Here is a 15,744-nt window from a genome sequence, read left to right as displayed (position 1 = left end):
TAACTCACATAATATTACCCCATAATATACCCTCTATATATATACTCTATATACATGCATACATAAATACAAGTTGAAACAGAAAGGAAGTGCAGTATGGTTTGCATTTAGTCATGAGGCAGGAGTAGTTTGTATAACTATGTTTACTTCCTTTACTTGCACCTCACACCAGGTGGAGTAATTGATTGTATTGCTTAAAGGGATAGTTCACCCCCAAATTGACTTTTTTTTCTATCGATTAGTCACCCCATGGAGACTTGAATTCATGGATATTTTTTTGTTTTTGTCGCATTCCTAAGCCAATAATTTGATGACCGGCAGCGGTTCTGGTAGGAGATACAAAGAGTCTCCTTTGTGTCTCCAAAAAGAAAATGCATGAATTCAAGTCTCCATGGGGTGACTAATCGTTAGAAATAAAGACATTTTTGGGGTGAACTATCCCTTTAAGTTACACAGGAACATGCAAATTATGCAAATTAATTATTTTACTTTGACAATGTCTGTGTGACCGGCACTTTAGAGACTAGTCCCGTCTTCACAAATCTAACATCAATCAAGATCATAGCAATAGCATGTGACAGAAATTGTGTATTTAATCTTGAAATAAAATGTATTTTTGATCTCCTCCCTTCTCCAGGGAACACCTGCAAGTCTTCCTGTCGTGTTCTCGAGGACAGAATGAAGAGAGGAGACTACAACTACAAGATGCCCTTCAACCCCAGGGCTAAGGGCTGTGGGGCGGCCATGCGCGCCATGTGTATCGGCCTGCGCTTCCCTGACCCAGAGCAGGAGCGTCACCTGGTAGCAGTGAGTATTGAGAGCGGGCGTCTTACCCACCACCACCCCAACGGGTACCTGGGGGCCTTAGCTGCAGCACTGTTCACGGCTTACGCCGTCAGGGGCAGCCCGCCTGTGGAGGCCTGGGGCCACGGCCTCATGGAGGTCCTGGAGAAAGCCAAGGAGTACATCAGAGAGGCAGGCGACTGTGTAGAAGAGAACGTCCAGGAATGGTGAGTGTGAAGATAGATAGATAGATAGATGGAAAAGCAGTCAGATTGAAAAAGGTGCACTCGTTTTCACCGACGGAGGCTCCGCCGAGCGAGCTTAGGCGAGCGAGTCGCTGTGCCGACCATTGCTAAGTCCGAGTTATGTCCCGATAGTGACAGAATCGTAAAACCCTTGGCTCGGTACCTCCAAAGAATGTATATGTGTGTATAAATATATGTGTATTTGTATGTATAAATATATGTATATATGTATATGTATGTGTGTGTGTGTGTGTGTGTGTGTGTGTGTGCGTGTGTGTATATATATATAGTGTGTTGTTCAATGTCAAAGCAGTACTATTGATAGCAGATAGTTTATTTAAATGTCAGTGGTAGAGTAATAAATTCAGCATTCACTGATCCATGTTATAGGGCCTACTTTAAGGAATCTTGGGAGAACTACCTGACAAAGAGAGGAATCCTGGATGGGAAAGTCGAAAAAGCACGCTTTCCAGAATGCTATGGCGTGAAGGAAAGGGAAGAATTTTACAGGGAAATTGCTTTCCGTAGCACTCCCGGTGCCTGTGGTCCCGATGCCCCCATGATAGCTTATGATGCTCTCCTATGCGCTGGTGACTCATGGGAGAAGCTGGCCGATCATGGGTTCTTCCACGGTGGAGACAGCGACTCCACAGCTGTGATCGCTGCTGCCTGTTGGGGCGCCATCTACGGCTTCAGAGGAGTTCCAGAGCTGAACCACGAGAAACTGGAGTACAGGGAGAGACTGGTTACGGTGGCACAGAAGCTGTTTGAGCTGAGGAATAATCCTTTTAATGAATAAAGCACGCCTGAAAATATTGTGGAAGAGAGAAATAGGTGTTTATGTTCCATCCTTTTTACTGAACTCCAGTCTCCTTGTTATAATGTTTTCCTTTTGCTTAATGCTTTATGTAAAGTACATTGAAGTGCCTTGTTGAATTGTGCTTAACAAATGACATCATGTAAAGTGAAAAATAAAAGTAGATTTACCAAATTCGAGTCACTAGACATTTTATATACTTCACTGTACCATCCAAAGTCAAGTATTTGATTTTACTCATATCTCATATCTCATATCTCATAGCTTTGTGGTTCGAGCATTGGTTCTCCCCTAGGGGTCCTTGAGATAAAGTTTGAGAACCACTGGGTCAGAGTGTCCGCCCTGAGATTGGGAAGTTGGGGTTCGATCCCCCGTCCGGGTCATACCAAAGACCCAATGCCTCCCTGCTTGGCACTCATTATAGATAGGGTTGGATTGGGTGTAAGTCCCTGGGACATACTAGCGTCATGTCCGGTGTATTGTACGTCAAGCTGCCTCACACAGAAACAGGAGCCCAATGGGCCACATGGCTCGGCAAGGCTTACTTACTTATACCTCATATCTACATGAATGAATATCACAGAAATCAGAATTGACTCTGTACTTCCCCCATCCAGGAAACGGGAAATGTTTTGTTCCCTTTTCTTCTGGAAAAGGGAACTAGATTTATGCACAGAGAAACAAACAGTGTCAGGCAAAATGCTATCATTATTTTCAATCCAATTCCATGTCATTTTTATAGAACTTTAACAAATCATTTTTCAGCTAGATTTCTATAAAGTTACAGTCATCTTTTTATGTATGTACAGTGTGTCTGTCTCTCTAGAACCATACGTTAAATCAGTGTGTAGCAGTGTGTTGTTGAGGACCCAAGGAAGTGCAGTGTTGAGTATGAAGTCGAAATCAATTAACCACTTGAACCCTAGTATGTATAAACAAACAAACATTAATTTAGTGCTCTTAAACAAGTCTATATGAAGCCATTTATAAAATCTATGAAAAAGTTGAATATACAACACAATACAAAGTATATTATGTGATTGGGGCCCCTGCTTCATCTCTCTCAGCTTACTAGGACCCCAATGGAAACAAGGCCGCAAGGACTTTTTTGGTGTTATCCTTTTAGACAAAGCGTTTGACTGTACTCGTGCTGTTTTTATATTTATGTCTAATAAAATATTCAATCAATCAAAAGCTATGGGGTCCTTGGCCTGAACAACTGCTGTTTTGACGCCATCTAGTGTCCAACAGTAGACATGATCTGCCTGTGCATGTTATGGATGTGAAATGTGTTTATCTTCGAAAATTTGTTTGCACACTAGCTTTTAATTAATAGATGCACTGACTGTGTATTTAATGCTTAAAACTGTACAATTTCAACTCTTTCATTGATGCAAAGCACTTTGTAACTCACTGTTAAGGTTCTATCATGAATACAAAATATTATAAAAAATACTAGTTTCATGTGTTCAGGGTTTCAAATTGCTAATGTTGTCAAATAAGCTAATTAAATATGCACAATTCAAAAATCAAGCAGAAATGGATTCTACATTAAAACATTACCTTATAGGATCAACTGAGAAAGGTTTGGTACACCAGATTATCACATTGTTAGGTTTGATAATCCTAGACATGAACCACTGGTTTAAACAACATTTAAGCAAGCCCACATAAGAAATACACTTAAGAAACAAGAAACTGATGTTACAATGAAAAGATTACTTCATGACAACTTTTAAATTGGCATAGGCCTACTTATTTATATCTGGGCAGTTGTCTTGTATGCACCACTTCATAGGTCACTGATGAAACACATTGCATTGTTATAAATAATGGACTGTACATAATTGTGATTGCTTTACCATTTGTATTTTTTTCTTTTGTTACCATTTGAATAAATAAGAAAAAAGTTCCCATCTGTTCTTCTTTATTAAATGTCTTTATATAAATATGTGAGAGGGGGGGAGGAGGCAGGATAGATGGACGGAATGGACATGAGATTTTAAAATAAAGGAGTAAAACTTGAATCAAAAAAACTGGAAGACAAGTAGACTTCTTTAGCAACTACAACCTGGATGTTTGTTGGATAAATACCCCCACCACCCACCCCTACATTCTATCCTTTCATCACTCCTTTCCTTCCTGCCTAGTTTTAAGAAACTACATGCTGACCAAGTTTTTAGTTGTTTTTTTTTGTTCCGTTTTTGTTTTTATCTGTCTTTATCTTTCTTTCTTTTCTTTTTCTCCCTCTCTTTTGTCTGTCTGTCTTGTCAGTCTGTCTGTCTGCGGTGAGTGTTGTTGAGTTGTTATATAGGACAGCGCCACACTACTCCGTCGGGAGGGCGAGTGTGTAATGGATAAATTAGAATGCCAACCTGTTCTTCTATCATTTCTGTACTATCTAACTGTATTTGAACTAAGGAGGTTTAAACTCACAGCAGGGGTCTTTAGTCAACCACTCTACACATGAATGTGCTAAATCTAACTCACCTACAGCTGTAAATGGAACAGCTGATCTGAATCCTTCATGCTATTCTCACTGTGTCAGCTATGTGTATTTGTGTAACTGTGTATGTGTCGCTCTGATCTTTAGTCCATACCTTATATTCCATTCAGGTGAAGTTTTAGATAATTTATTCAGACAAAGGCAGATGGAATATCCCGCCTCACCTATGCAGCTATTTCCTTGTTTGTAATAGGGCTGGCAAGGCTGGTGTCACTCCACGGCTGCGGCTAGCCCCGCCCCCGGTCGGTGGGGTCAACATCTCCCTTCACTCTGAGGTTCGCTAATAGTAGCCTGCTAGTTGGTGCTCTTTCAGCAGTGTTTCGCCAAAATGGGAATGAATTGTTGTATGAAAACTGTTCCACGGCTTCTCACCATCGACGAGTTGAGAATAAAGGGGCTAAAATGGACAACGGACTAACTTTTCACCGCATTCCCAAATGGAAGCCAGCCAGGTCTCCCGACGTAACAAAGAGACGATGCATGGCTTGGTTGTCATTGATTGATTGAATATTTTATTAGGCAAAAAATGTAGAACAGCACAGTTACATTTAAAATACTTTGTCTAACAGGTCCGTTCATAAAAGTCCTTGCGGACTTTTATGTTTCCAATGAGGGCCTAAGTCACACCTCAGGATCCATGTAGAGAGAGTTATAGGCACTATACGCAACAAGTACCATATATTAAATGGTAGGGTACCCATCACTCTGATGCATACACCTAGCCTGGTTCCAAACAGGCTGATAATCAGGCTAGCATAAACCAGGAGTGGGCAGGACATGACAATCCTTGACAAAGTTGTCTGAGCGTCTGAAACTATTTTTAATAGTACCCTTCTGCATAGTAAAAGCAGACATGAGGTTATGCTCTGTAGATACATTATCTGTTCCCTTTTTATGTACATAGTAACCTGTACATGTTTTCAAATAAAATACATAGTCTTTCTACATAAAATGATTATATGCAAATAGAACCGCATTCTTTCACATGGCTAAAATGCATAGGCCATTATATTATTATGCAGTGCTTTCATTCAATGCAAATATAACCGAATCCTGATGATGATGATGGCTCAAGTCACCAGTTGCCTGACCTGTTAATGATCACATTATAATATGGATGGGCAGAGACCATTTTACTCCTCTTTGAGCCTGATGAGGTTCCTTTTTTATACACATAGTATCCTGTAAATGTACCTTGTTTTCAAATAAAAGACACCTTCATGTGACGTTGACTTACAGTGGTTACTTTGTAGATTTAGATTATTATTACAAAACAAGCAGATAAGTACAATAAACAAATGACTATTCAATTTGATATGGTAGAATAGGACTCATTATGTGAAGAACTCACACTGACACTGTTGTTATGAATACTTATGATACTGGTGGGCTTAATTTTCGTGATTTTACTACTCTTGATAATACCATTAAAGTTAATTGGATTAAGCAGTTCCTTAAAGGCCGATTTCGCCGATTTTGCATAAAACCCCTATTTTTATGAATTATTTTATTTTTTTTATGGTGTTGTATCTGTGTTTTTAGATTTTTGATCCATAAGACGATCCCCATAGCGTCAAATGACGTTTTCCGTAGGTTCTCATCTTATGTCCGCACTACATGGCACTACACTACACTACACTACTCATAGACATATAATGCACTTCCGGAAAATACTATCCTGATCGCCCGCTGATCGCCCACTGTTAAAACGCACCGTCAGTGAGACCAACCCCACACACACCCCAAGGGTTGTCTCCCAAAGAGTGGGATCAGCCTTCTTTCTCCCTGCTCAGTTGTACAATGGCGTCGGTAAACACTCCGTGGGAGGAATACTAACACAACAGATATTTATTTGAACCATAAAACACAGAAGAGCAGCTCCACCGCAGAGAAATTCAACAGGCTGTATGCTGAAATCATGCTGGACACAGCTTGGATTAATTACTTTATAGAGTAAGTAATGATTGTGCCAATGATTGTGTAAACGTTATGCCAACTTGACATAATAATCCAACGTGTAATTGTACTTGATTGCTTTAATGTTAGAGATTAATAAAGTTAGGGTAGTAGGCCTACTAGTATACGATGTGTAGTTGACTTCTGATAGACGCATGCACGCAGAGCATTGTTGTTTACATTGTCGTTCCATAGCTAGCCAAATGCAAAGCTAAACCACTTGTGTGACAAGCCAAATTTATGCTTTGTCTCTTGTCAGATTTCAAATATAAAGTGCTTATGCCATGGCCACGGATGTTACAATTTGAATCGGGTGGGTGCAAGTACCCGTATCTTCCGTATTGTTTAAATAAAAGCATTTTAATCCGATCGGTGGCCATTTTCTCATAAACCTCCCAACCGATCGCATAAGGGTCGCATAATAAATGGCCACTGATCGGATTAAAATGCTTTTTTATTAAACAATACGGAAGATACTGGTACTTAGACCCACCCGATTCAAATTGTAACATCCGTGGTCATGGGATAAGCACTTTATATTTGAAATCCGAACGTTTATGTAGATGTACGGATTGTACATGTAGAAAGTGCAAACACCAGGTTGAAGTTCCCCCATGACAGTCATATTTCAGGGCTACGTCGCCGGGTCCCGAAAATAGCAGATCTACAAGCTCACAACGCGTCTGACTCGACACTTTGTGAGCTTGTAGGTCTGCTATTTGCGGCTTGCATGCAATATTAGTATAAATTAGGCTTCACGTCGGATGATATCTATTTAATCTACAAGTGTAATCTAATGTGTTCTTTTCAACAGGACAGAATGTTGTTTCGCCTGCCTGCGGAAATGGAGTAACGTTCTGCTGATGAAGACCCCTGGGACTCGCCTTATGAGATACAACCATATTCTTTTTCTAAATAAAACGATTACATTTACACCCTGCTTGCTCTACTCATTGATCACGGTACATTCTACATTGTATAAGCATTCATAATGACAAAATGTGAACCCCAATTCTATAAGGGTTCTTTTGAACTGTTTCATGATAGGAGATGGTCTTTCATTTGGCAGAATGGTACATAATTACATGACTTAGGCTATATGACAAGAGTATTTGAACATTATGTCATCTATTCTAAAGTAATGCACCATGCACGTCATGTTTTCATGTTTTCTCTAAGTTTAGTCCAAAGAATATAACTGGAAATGACAGTGAAACATTATGCTCTCAGAAATAAGGAGTCACACACACATGACATGAGTATGAAACGTTTTGCTTTATTATTGAGGGACGGCCATAGCTGAGTGGTTAGTGAGCCCGCCCTGGTTGCCCCAGGTACGATTCCAGGTCACGCCAGCATATGTGTCGATGAAATGAAATTTGTCCCTGAGCAAGACTCTTAACCCCTTATTGCTCACAGGCCCTCATTGGAAACAAGCCCGCAAGGACTTTCATGAACGTCCTGTTAAAAGGAATTATCCTTATCCTTATTATATTGTTGACTATGCCGCATCTCCATGGATGTCCCGACTCCCAAGTAGAAGATGGACGTCACGTCACCAGCACCGGACTTTCTACATGGTGGGATGGAATGTTGAAAAAATATGATGCGCACATAGACACGTACACGTTTAGTGTTACTATGCTAATTTATACATATATTTAGTTTGCTAAAAGATACAATCAAATCAATACAGAACAATACAACAGCAGCAAAGACTGATAGTTTCACCTTGCTGGCGCAACAGAGACACGGTGATGATGGGACTGTTTACATCCTGGTAGATAGCTGCAATGGGTACTGGTCCAACTGTACTGGTTCAACAAGAGGCAGATTTCACATGGTCCAAGAAAGAACATGGCTTCGATATCGTGTTTTGTGATCCAAAGGTAGACAAAAAAGTCGGAAAATATCATTCATGAAGTATTCAACATTCAGTGTTGCCAGATCCTGTGAGAGAAATAAGCAACCAGGTCTATGAAAACAAGCCCAAAAGAAAATACATAGGCCAAGAGCACTTTAAACCTAGACATGGGCTATTTGAAAATTGCCGATCTACAAGCTTACAACGCGTAACGATGTGACGCATTGTGAGCTTGTAGATCTGCTATTTTCAAAAAAATCTTGAGGGGAAAAAAGTGCCAAATGTGGAATTTGTTTTAAACAGTTTAACAACACATTTTTGGTAGGGTCTCCCTGGCAAATATGTTGGCGCGCAGTGCACAGATGAGGGTCCGTGGAAAAGTACATGAACATGTTTGAGAACCACTGGTTTAAACAACAATCAAAACATTTGGAAACAAGTCCAAATATCAACTACATTTTAGAAACCAGCCGCTTATAATAAGCAGACATGGCAACACTGCAGAACACTGGAAAGCATGCTTGTTGTTGTTGTTATAGATCACACCCCCAAGCAGACTCTCCTCCCCTCAAGGAGGGGCAGTGCACCAAAGCATTATGGTCATTGTAGTAATGCAGCAGTCCAGTCAAACCCTAGTCAAACACACAGACTTCATAATTCTTCTGGCCATAGGGTGCACATTTTTTACTTTTGCTACTGTTATCTACTACAAATATTATTAACATTGAGTGACTGTAAGTTCTTCCAGGGGTGAAATGCTCCTTTAGTAATCCTACTTTGATTTGGAACTTTATACCTAACTATCTCTTATCTAAGATTGGAGGCCTTAAATTTGTGCTTTTGTGTGACTATGAAATAGATAAACTTCCCTCATCTGTCAGAATTTCATAGACAAATGTTGTTGGCATGGTCTTTGATATATAAACAAAATGTTTCCCCCATAAATGCTACATCTGGAATAATAGGTGCATTGTGTTTAAAAACAGCTCTTTATTTTATAATAACTGGTTTAACAATAATATTACCTGTGTGAATCAGTTACTTGATGGTAATGGGGTACTGTTAAGTTACTCTGGGTTTCTTAGTACTTTTGGCAGATGTTACCCCAAAGGAGTATGCAACGGTTATGGATGATATATTCCTTCTGGAATTGTGATGGCCCTTAAAAGGGACAGTAAGATCAGATGACACACCATTACTTGACCCTGTGGAAACTCCAGTGGGTAGTGTCTGCCTGTCGCCTGATTTATTCCAGAAAAATATTATTACTAGTAGGCTACACCTTATGTAGTATCCTATTAGTCCAGATTTGTTGATAGCTTGAACCGGAAAGTTATTTGGAATCTTCCATGTAAATATCTTCTTACCAATAAAGTGAGGGAGGTTTTGTTTAAAATCCTGCATAGGTATTATCCTACAAGTCATTATCTTCTTAAGTTCAAGAAAGACATCTGTGTGAACTGTTCATTGTGTGAAATGTACCCAGAGACAATGCTGCACTTAGTTTGGAATTGTACCCACACTAACACGTTTTGGTATCTCGGTATATTGTTGATAATGTTGATTTTGACTTTTTTTTCCTTTACTGGCAAAATGTACTGCTTGGCTTCAATATTAATAGTAATATTAAGAAAAATTAGGTATTCATAATTCATTTGATCATTATTCTAGCTAAATTTCATATACATAAATCCAAATGTAGTCATTCCAAACCCTCTTTCATTGTATTTGAAATTGAAGCCAGGCAGTACATTAAAACAATGACTCAAAAAATAAGAAAGCTGCAAGAACTGTCCTTTTGTGTTCACTCTTGTGATATAGTGAAGTTAGTTATACTACTGCTAACTTGGGAATGCAGCCAATCCAGCAGGGGGCATTCACGCACTGTCTGGGGGCTGTGGTTACTACCGGCGGAATAGTAAAAAGTATTATTGCAACTTAACACCCGTGTGGTTATAACAACTCTTTAATGTTTTCTGTTAATAAATACCCCTGGCTCTGATGTTGTTATATAGATGTATTGATAACTTCTTTGTTTGTGTATGTTGTTTGTGTTTGTGTTGTATTTATCATGATTGTTATAAATAAAGATTTGTATAAAATAAATAATAAATAATAATAATAATAAAAAAGAGACTGCTTGGTGGGTTTTCTCGGTACACATATCTATGGGTACACCCACCTTATTGTTATAGCTCAGGCCAAATTCCAAAACCCCAAATCTCGGCCACTCACTCACACTCGGTACATTGCGGTGTTACGGTGAAATTGGTGACCTGCCGAAATATGTAACAATCGTGTAGACATCACATATAACGTCAGTGTCCGAACATAAATCATTGCGGTTTGTTTATTAGCACAGTTCAACCTAGCGGAATTTAGGCCACATATTTAAAGACCTCCATCTAAGTTATGTGAAGTCCACAAGCTGGTCACATATTTCGGCGGGTTACCAATTTCACCGTAACATCGCCATGCTGTAGTGACCTAGTGTGAGTGAGCGAGTGGCCGAGATTTTGGGTATTGGAATTTGGCTAGAGTCTATGCTCTGACTACACCAAAGATTGTTAATATAGGAAGATACACATTCTCCATTGGAGCCACTAGAGGCGAAGTAGTACACAAATCCTACAAATGGTCTCCTAAGTAGGCGTGGTTGTCTTCTCCCCCGACCATCCCACCACCCTCCCGCTCCCCTCTCCCTGGCTGACAACGTCATATGGATGTGCATTTGTGTATTTTCTTAATTAAAGAAAATAAATGCTTTACATGTTTGAAAGTGCACTGTTATTGGCAAAGATGATTTTAAAGAAACCCCCAAAAATCCCACCACAAACTCACACGTATTATTCAGTCTTATCTTCTGCTAGATATGCTCCTAATTCTGCTCAACATTGTAACAGGTCCTTTTATTTATAAGGTATTTTACCACTATAGACTTTAATGTGTTTAGCATGAATGTTTAGCAAAATGTCATGATTCCCAAATCATACCCATCAACCAAGACAGTTAATAACGGAAAATGATATTATTGAGCATTGGAACACACATTTTATTACATTTTTGAAATGTCCATAATGATTTCACGTAGGCCTACCACATTCACATATAGAATCTCAGTTTATTAGTTTTTAGAACATCTTATGGGGACAGAGCATAGAGTTAAAATCTAATATAATAATACAATATAATATAAGGGACAGACAGAGCCCTCTATAGGCGGCTTTCCATATACATGGACTTACCTAGCCCCACCCCACACCGCCCACCACAGCGACGGTTTCCACTACAATGAAGTGGGTAGAGTGGTGTGTAAGTGGTACTAAACTGGTGCCTAAAAAGTACCCAGTGTTGGGTAGGTCTGAGCTGGGCTAAGCGGGGCTAAAGCTGTGATAAAGCTGATTGGTCGGCTCACAGCTGTGTCTGTCCACTCAGGTGTCTGTAAAATGTAAACACTACGGTAGCAGTGTTGCCATGTCCACTTATTATAAGCAACATTGGGCTTATTTTTCTGTAAAGTTGCTTGTAAATATTGGTAGTACTTTTACTCCACTACAATTATCTGAAAACGTATTAGTTACTAGTTACTAGTTACTTTTCAGATATAAATGATTACATTATAAAACATACATTAAGCCCTATTTTATACCTAGGCTATTTGAAAATAGCCGATCTACAAGCTCACAACGCATCGCATCATTGTAGATCTGCTATTTTCAAACATTTTAGTACTTACTTTTGGTACCTTAAGTACATTTTGATACCAATAGTTTTTGTACTTTTACTCAAGTAATTCCAGACTTTCACTTGTAGAGTGCTTCTACATTGCAGTATTGATACTTTTACTTAAGTAAAACATTTGAGTACTTTTTCCACCACTGCTTGTTTCTAAAATGTAGTTGATTATTTGGGGCTTGTTTCATATGTTGTTGAAACCAGTGGTTCTTAAACATTTTCATGTCAAGGACCCCCAAATTAATATGTATTTGTCAACATTATATATGTATATATTTTTTTTAAATAGCAGATGCACACACTCACAATGCGTCGCATCGCTACGCGTTGTGAGTTTGTAGATCTGCTATTTTCAAATAGCCGTAGATAGTCGCTTCTTTTGGGATTGTTTTCATAGACCTGATTGCTTATTTTTTTCTGCTAAACCTGGCAACAATGAATGTGCGACGATACACGCTAATAATGTTTTTTATATAAGTGATGGCAACGTGTTTAAACACCACACAGGTCTTCCCAACAATAGCGAAGATTAAAGTCAGGGTGAACATGGCCAAATAATAACTTAAGAGCCAAACTAGCTCTGAGGAAGCACGCTAGCATTTAGGCTAACCCTGTAGCCTGAGGCTAAGTTGGTGTGTTAAAGAAAGGGGCGTTGATTTCCTTCGGGAGGGGAGGGGAGGGTGGGGATTTTGCGAGTGGGGACTTTTGTGCAATGGAAACGCAAGACATTTTGAAGCGGTGCGGTGCGGTTCTGGACTGTACTGGACAGTGTCGTGCTTATGCTGTGATGGAAAAGCGGCTTATGTCTCGTCCGTCAGACTGCAGATGGACTCTTCAGATATCTTCCCAGATCTCGCGAGAGTGTGTTGCTAGGATAGAGAAAGGTGGATAACAAAGTAGATTTTCTCCTAATTTGTGTCACAAAAAAAAAAGCCATTTTAGTATGAAAATCGTGCATATTTTGTGTCTTGTGACGATCGGGTCCAATATTTAGTTCAGTGACCATGGAGCTAAAGAATGGTTCAGAAGCTGTGTTCACGTTGACTCTTCCATTAGAATCAAATAGACTCCAACTTGCTTCCTGTCTCCTAAAAAGGTGTCCACCTACGTCACGCAGAAAATAGGAGAAACGGGAAGTAAACCGGAGAATGCGCCTCTTGCTATTTTCCTCTTGGACTACACCCAGTGCTAGTTCCTGCATATAAACAACAAAGACGGTACCTGCAGGGGCCCAACTCGACGGGTAGGCTAACATCCGTGGCTTTTAGTAAACATAGCCTTGCCCTTGGATCAACACTATCGTAGATGTATTTGATCAATTTTGACATTTGCTATCTATGATCATCTTGGGCTTCATGATCATCTTGGGCTTCACCTCCCAATTGTCACTGGACATCCTCCCGTAAAGTCCGTATTTCTCCGAACATGAAACAAATGCAAAATATAAGGTGTTTACCCGGTAGCCCCGGATGTTAACTCAGCATTCGAAAGCTTTTTGTACTGTATTAGTCCATATATTTTAATAGATATGTGTTTTAATCCCGTCTCTGACCGAACGCAATTGTTTCCCCCTCGTTTACTTCCTGTTTACATTGACTGTAATAGGGTGCGTCCACACATGAGCGCAAGCGGCGCAAGCTAGCGCCAACTGTACGCTACGTGACGCTAGCCCTTTGTTCCGGATCCGCCGTTACTTTGATATCTTCCGGAGCTTTGAGCAGCTGGTGGGCAGTGCCGTTTTTCAGGAAGTGTAGTTCCTTGACTAGTGCTATTTGTACAAGACAAGTGTGAACTGAATAACACTACTCATCATGAAAACATTATGCATGTGCAATATAAAATATTAATATTATCCAGTGATATGAAAACATTAGCTAATGTTTCCATATCACTGGATAATAGGCCTATTAATATTTTATGTCATGGTGCCTTGACAAAATTAAAACACCATTACATTATTATGAATAGTATTGGCAGAGAGATTTGGTGTTGACAGAAAAAAGTCCAAGAAAAGTAGGTCCGTTTTTACTGAGAAAAGGGTTTGAGTAGGCTACATAATAATACAATTTTAACTTTATTTATATAGCACTTTTCAAAACATCAGTTACAAAGTGCTGCTGAACAGCAGTTAATGTTTACGTTTTATTTTACCTTACTTATATATTTTATGCTACAATTGGAGCATAACATATGTAAGTAAGGTAAAATAAAACATAATTTTTTTTTTTAAAGCATAAGGGAATACCATAGTTAACAAGTAAGTTAATTCTGACAAGCAATAAAGAAAACACATTTAAACAAGGAGACCAAAATAACTTTGGTCTCGTTGCCCACATCAACAAACAAACAAATACAGACATTTGAATTACATCAATAATTATGAATGACAGATTGTAGAAGAGTGCAATTTATGACAATAAAGGACAGAGATGTTTCGTTTTTTGTAGCCCACGTTTGTGTGTGAAACTGTAGAATTAATAAAAAGAAACTTCTCATTTATTTTGGATAGTAATTTAATTTATTATTCTGCTATTCTTTATTATGCTCATTATAATATGATTATAACTTATCTACAAATAATTGGTCCTCACTTAAGGCTCATTATAATATTATATTATATCTTATCTTCATATAACTGGTCCTCATAATGCTCATTATAATGTATTTTGGATAGTAATTCAATGTATTAATCTTCTATTCTTTATTGTGCTCACATAAGCTATTCATAAGGGATCAACTAAACAGTGCAAAGTATTCAGGCCATTCACCACAAATAAATAAGGACGTTTACATTTATTGAATTAGAGTGCATGAGTACTGTTGTGTTTGTGCTGGAACGTCTGCCTTGCATTTCCCCTGTAAAGAAACTACAAGAGACAAACACGCCCAGTGGAGAGAACACAGGACGTATCTGTCCTATTGGTTGGTGCCTATCACTTCCGGGTGATCGTTTCTTGAGCGGAACCCGGATATGCTTTTCCGGACGCATATCGGGACGGTCTTTCCGGTTTTTAACTTAACATGGGAGTGGATGGGACTTCCGACTTCCGGGCGTCAAGTTGGCGCACATGTGTGGATGCACCCATACGGGTGCATCCACACATGAGCGCACGCTAGCGCCAAATGTCAACACGCTTTTTTCTGTCAACACCAAATCTCTCTGCCAAAAATAGCAGATCTACAAGCTCACAACGCGTCGCTTTGCAACGCGTTGTGAGCTTGTAGATCGGCTATTTTTGGCTTATGTTCCCCCCATGCTGGGATTCATGTGGTTAATACTATTCATAATAATGTAATGGTGTTTTAATTTTGTCAAGGCACCTTGACATAAAATATTAATATTATCCAGTGATATGAAAACATTAGCTAATGTTTTCATATCACTGGATAATATTAATATTTTATATTGCACGTGCATAATGTTTTCATGATGAGTAGTGTTATTCAGTCCTGACTTCTACAAATAGCACTAGTGAAGGAACTACACTTCCTGAAAAACGTTACTGCCCACCAGCTGCTCAAAGCTCCGGAAGTTATCAAAGTACGGCCGTATCCGGAACAAGGGCTAGCGTCACCTAGCGTACAGTTGCACGCTAGCGTGCGCTCATGTGTGGATGTACCCATACCGGCTTTCACCGGATGCGCTCCGTCACTGCCGTCCTTTGAGTAATACTGGGAATTTCCGACAGAATCCGACAGGGATTATAAATTACCATCAGGGGGTCCCTGAAGGTCGGGAGTCGGGACAACCAGCAAATCTACATAAACGTTCAGATTTCAAATATAAAGTGCTGATCCCCCGGCCACGGATGTTACAAGTTAAAGCGCACGGGTCTAA

The 15,744-nt window shown here is 39.4% G+C and overlaps 1 protein-coding gene and 1 long non-coding RNA gene across 2 annotated transcripts in view; both read left to right on the top strand.

Moving 5' to 3' along the window:
- LOC308073388 (uncharacterized protein) overlaps positions 1-15,744 on the top strand; it is a gene marked incomplete at its 5' end in the record, with an annotated part of 31,716 nt that overhangs the window by 708 nt on the left and 15,264 nt on the right. Inside the window, 3 exons of the mRNA XM_080412259.1 lie at positions 638-1,010; positions 1,419-1,820; positions 4,439-4,461. Of these exons, the coding sequence (XP_080268385.1) occupies positions 638-1,010; positions 1,419-1,820; positions 4,439-4,461 (798 nt within the window). The remainder of the gene's footprint in view (positions 1-637; positions 1,011-1,418; positions 1,821-4,438; positions 4,462-15,744) is intronic.
- Positions 6,054-7,240, top strand: LOC308073694. Its single transcript, XR_013932024.1, has 2 exons — positions 6,054-6,304; positions 7,122-7,240. It is a non-coding gene; the product is annotated as an uncharacterized lncRNA (long non-coding RNA).

The sequence above is a fragment of the Gymnoscopelus braueri genome, assembly GCF_963280865.1.
Source record: "Gymnoscopelus braueri genome assembly, chromosome: 18".
Classification (NCBI taxonomy): domain Eukaryota; kingdom Metazoa; phylum Chordata; class Actinopteri; order Myctophiformes; family Myctophidae; genus Gymnoscopelus; species Gymnoscopelus braueri.
The sequence above is the reverse complement of the archived record's forward strand: the minus strand, read 5'-3'. Positions and strand labels throughout refer to the sequence as shown.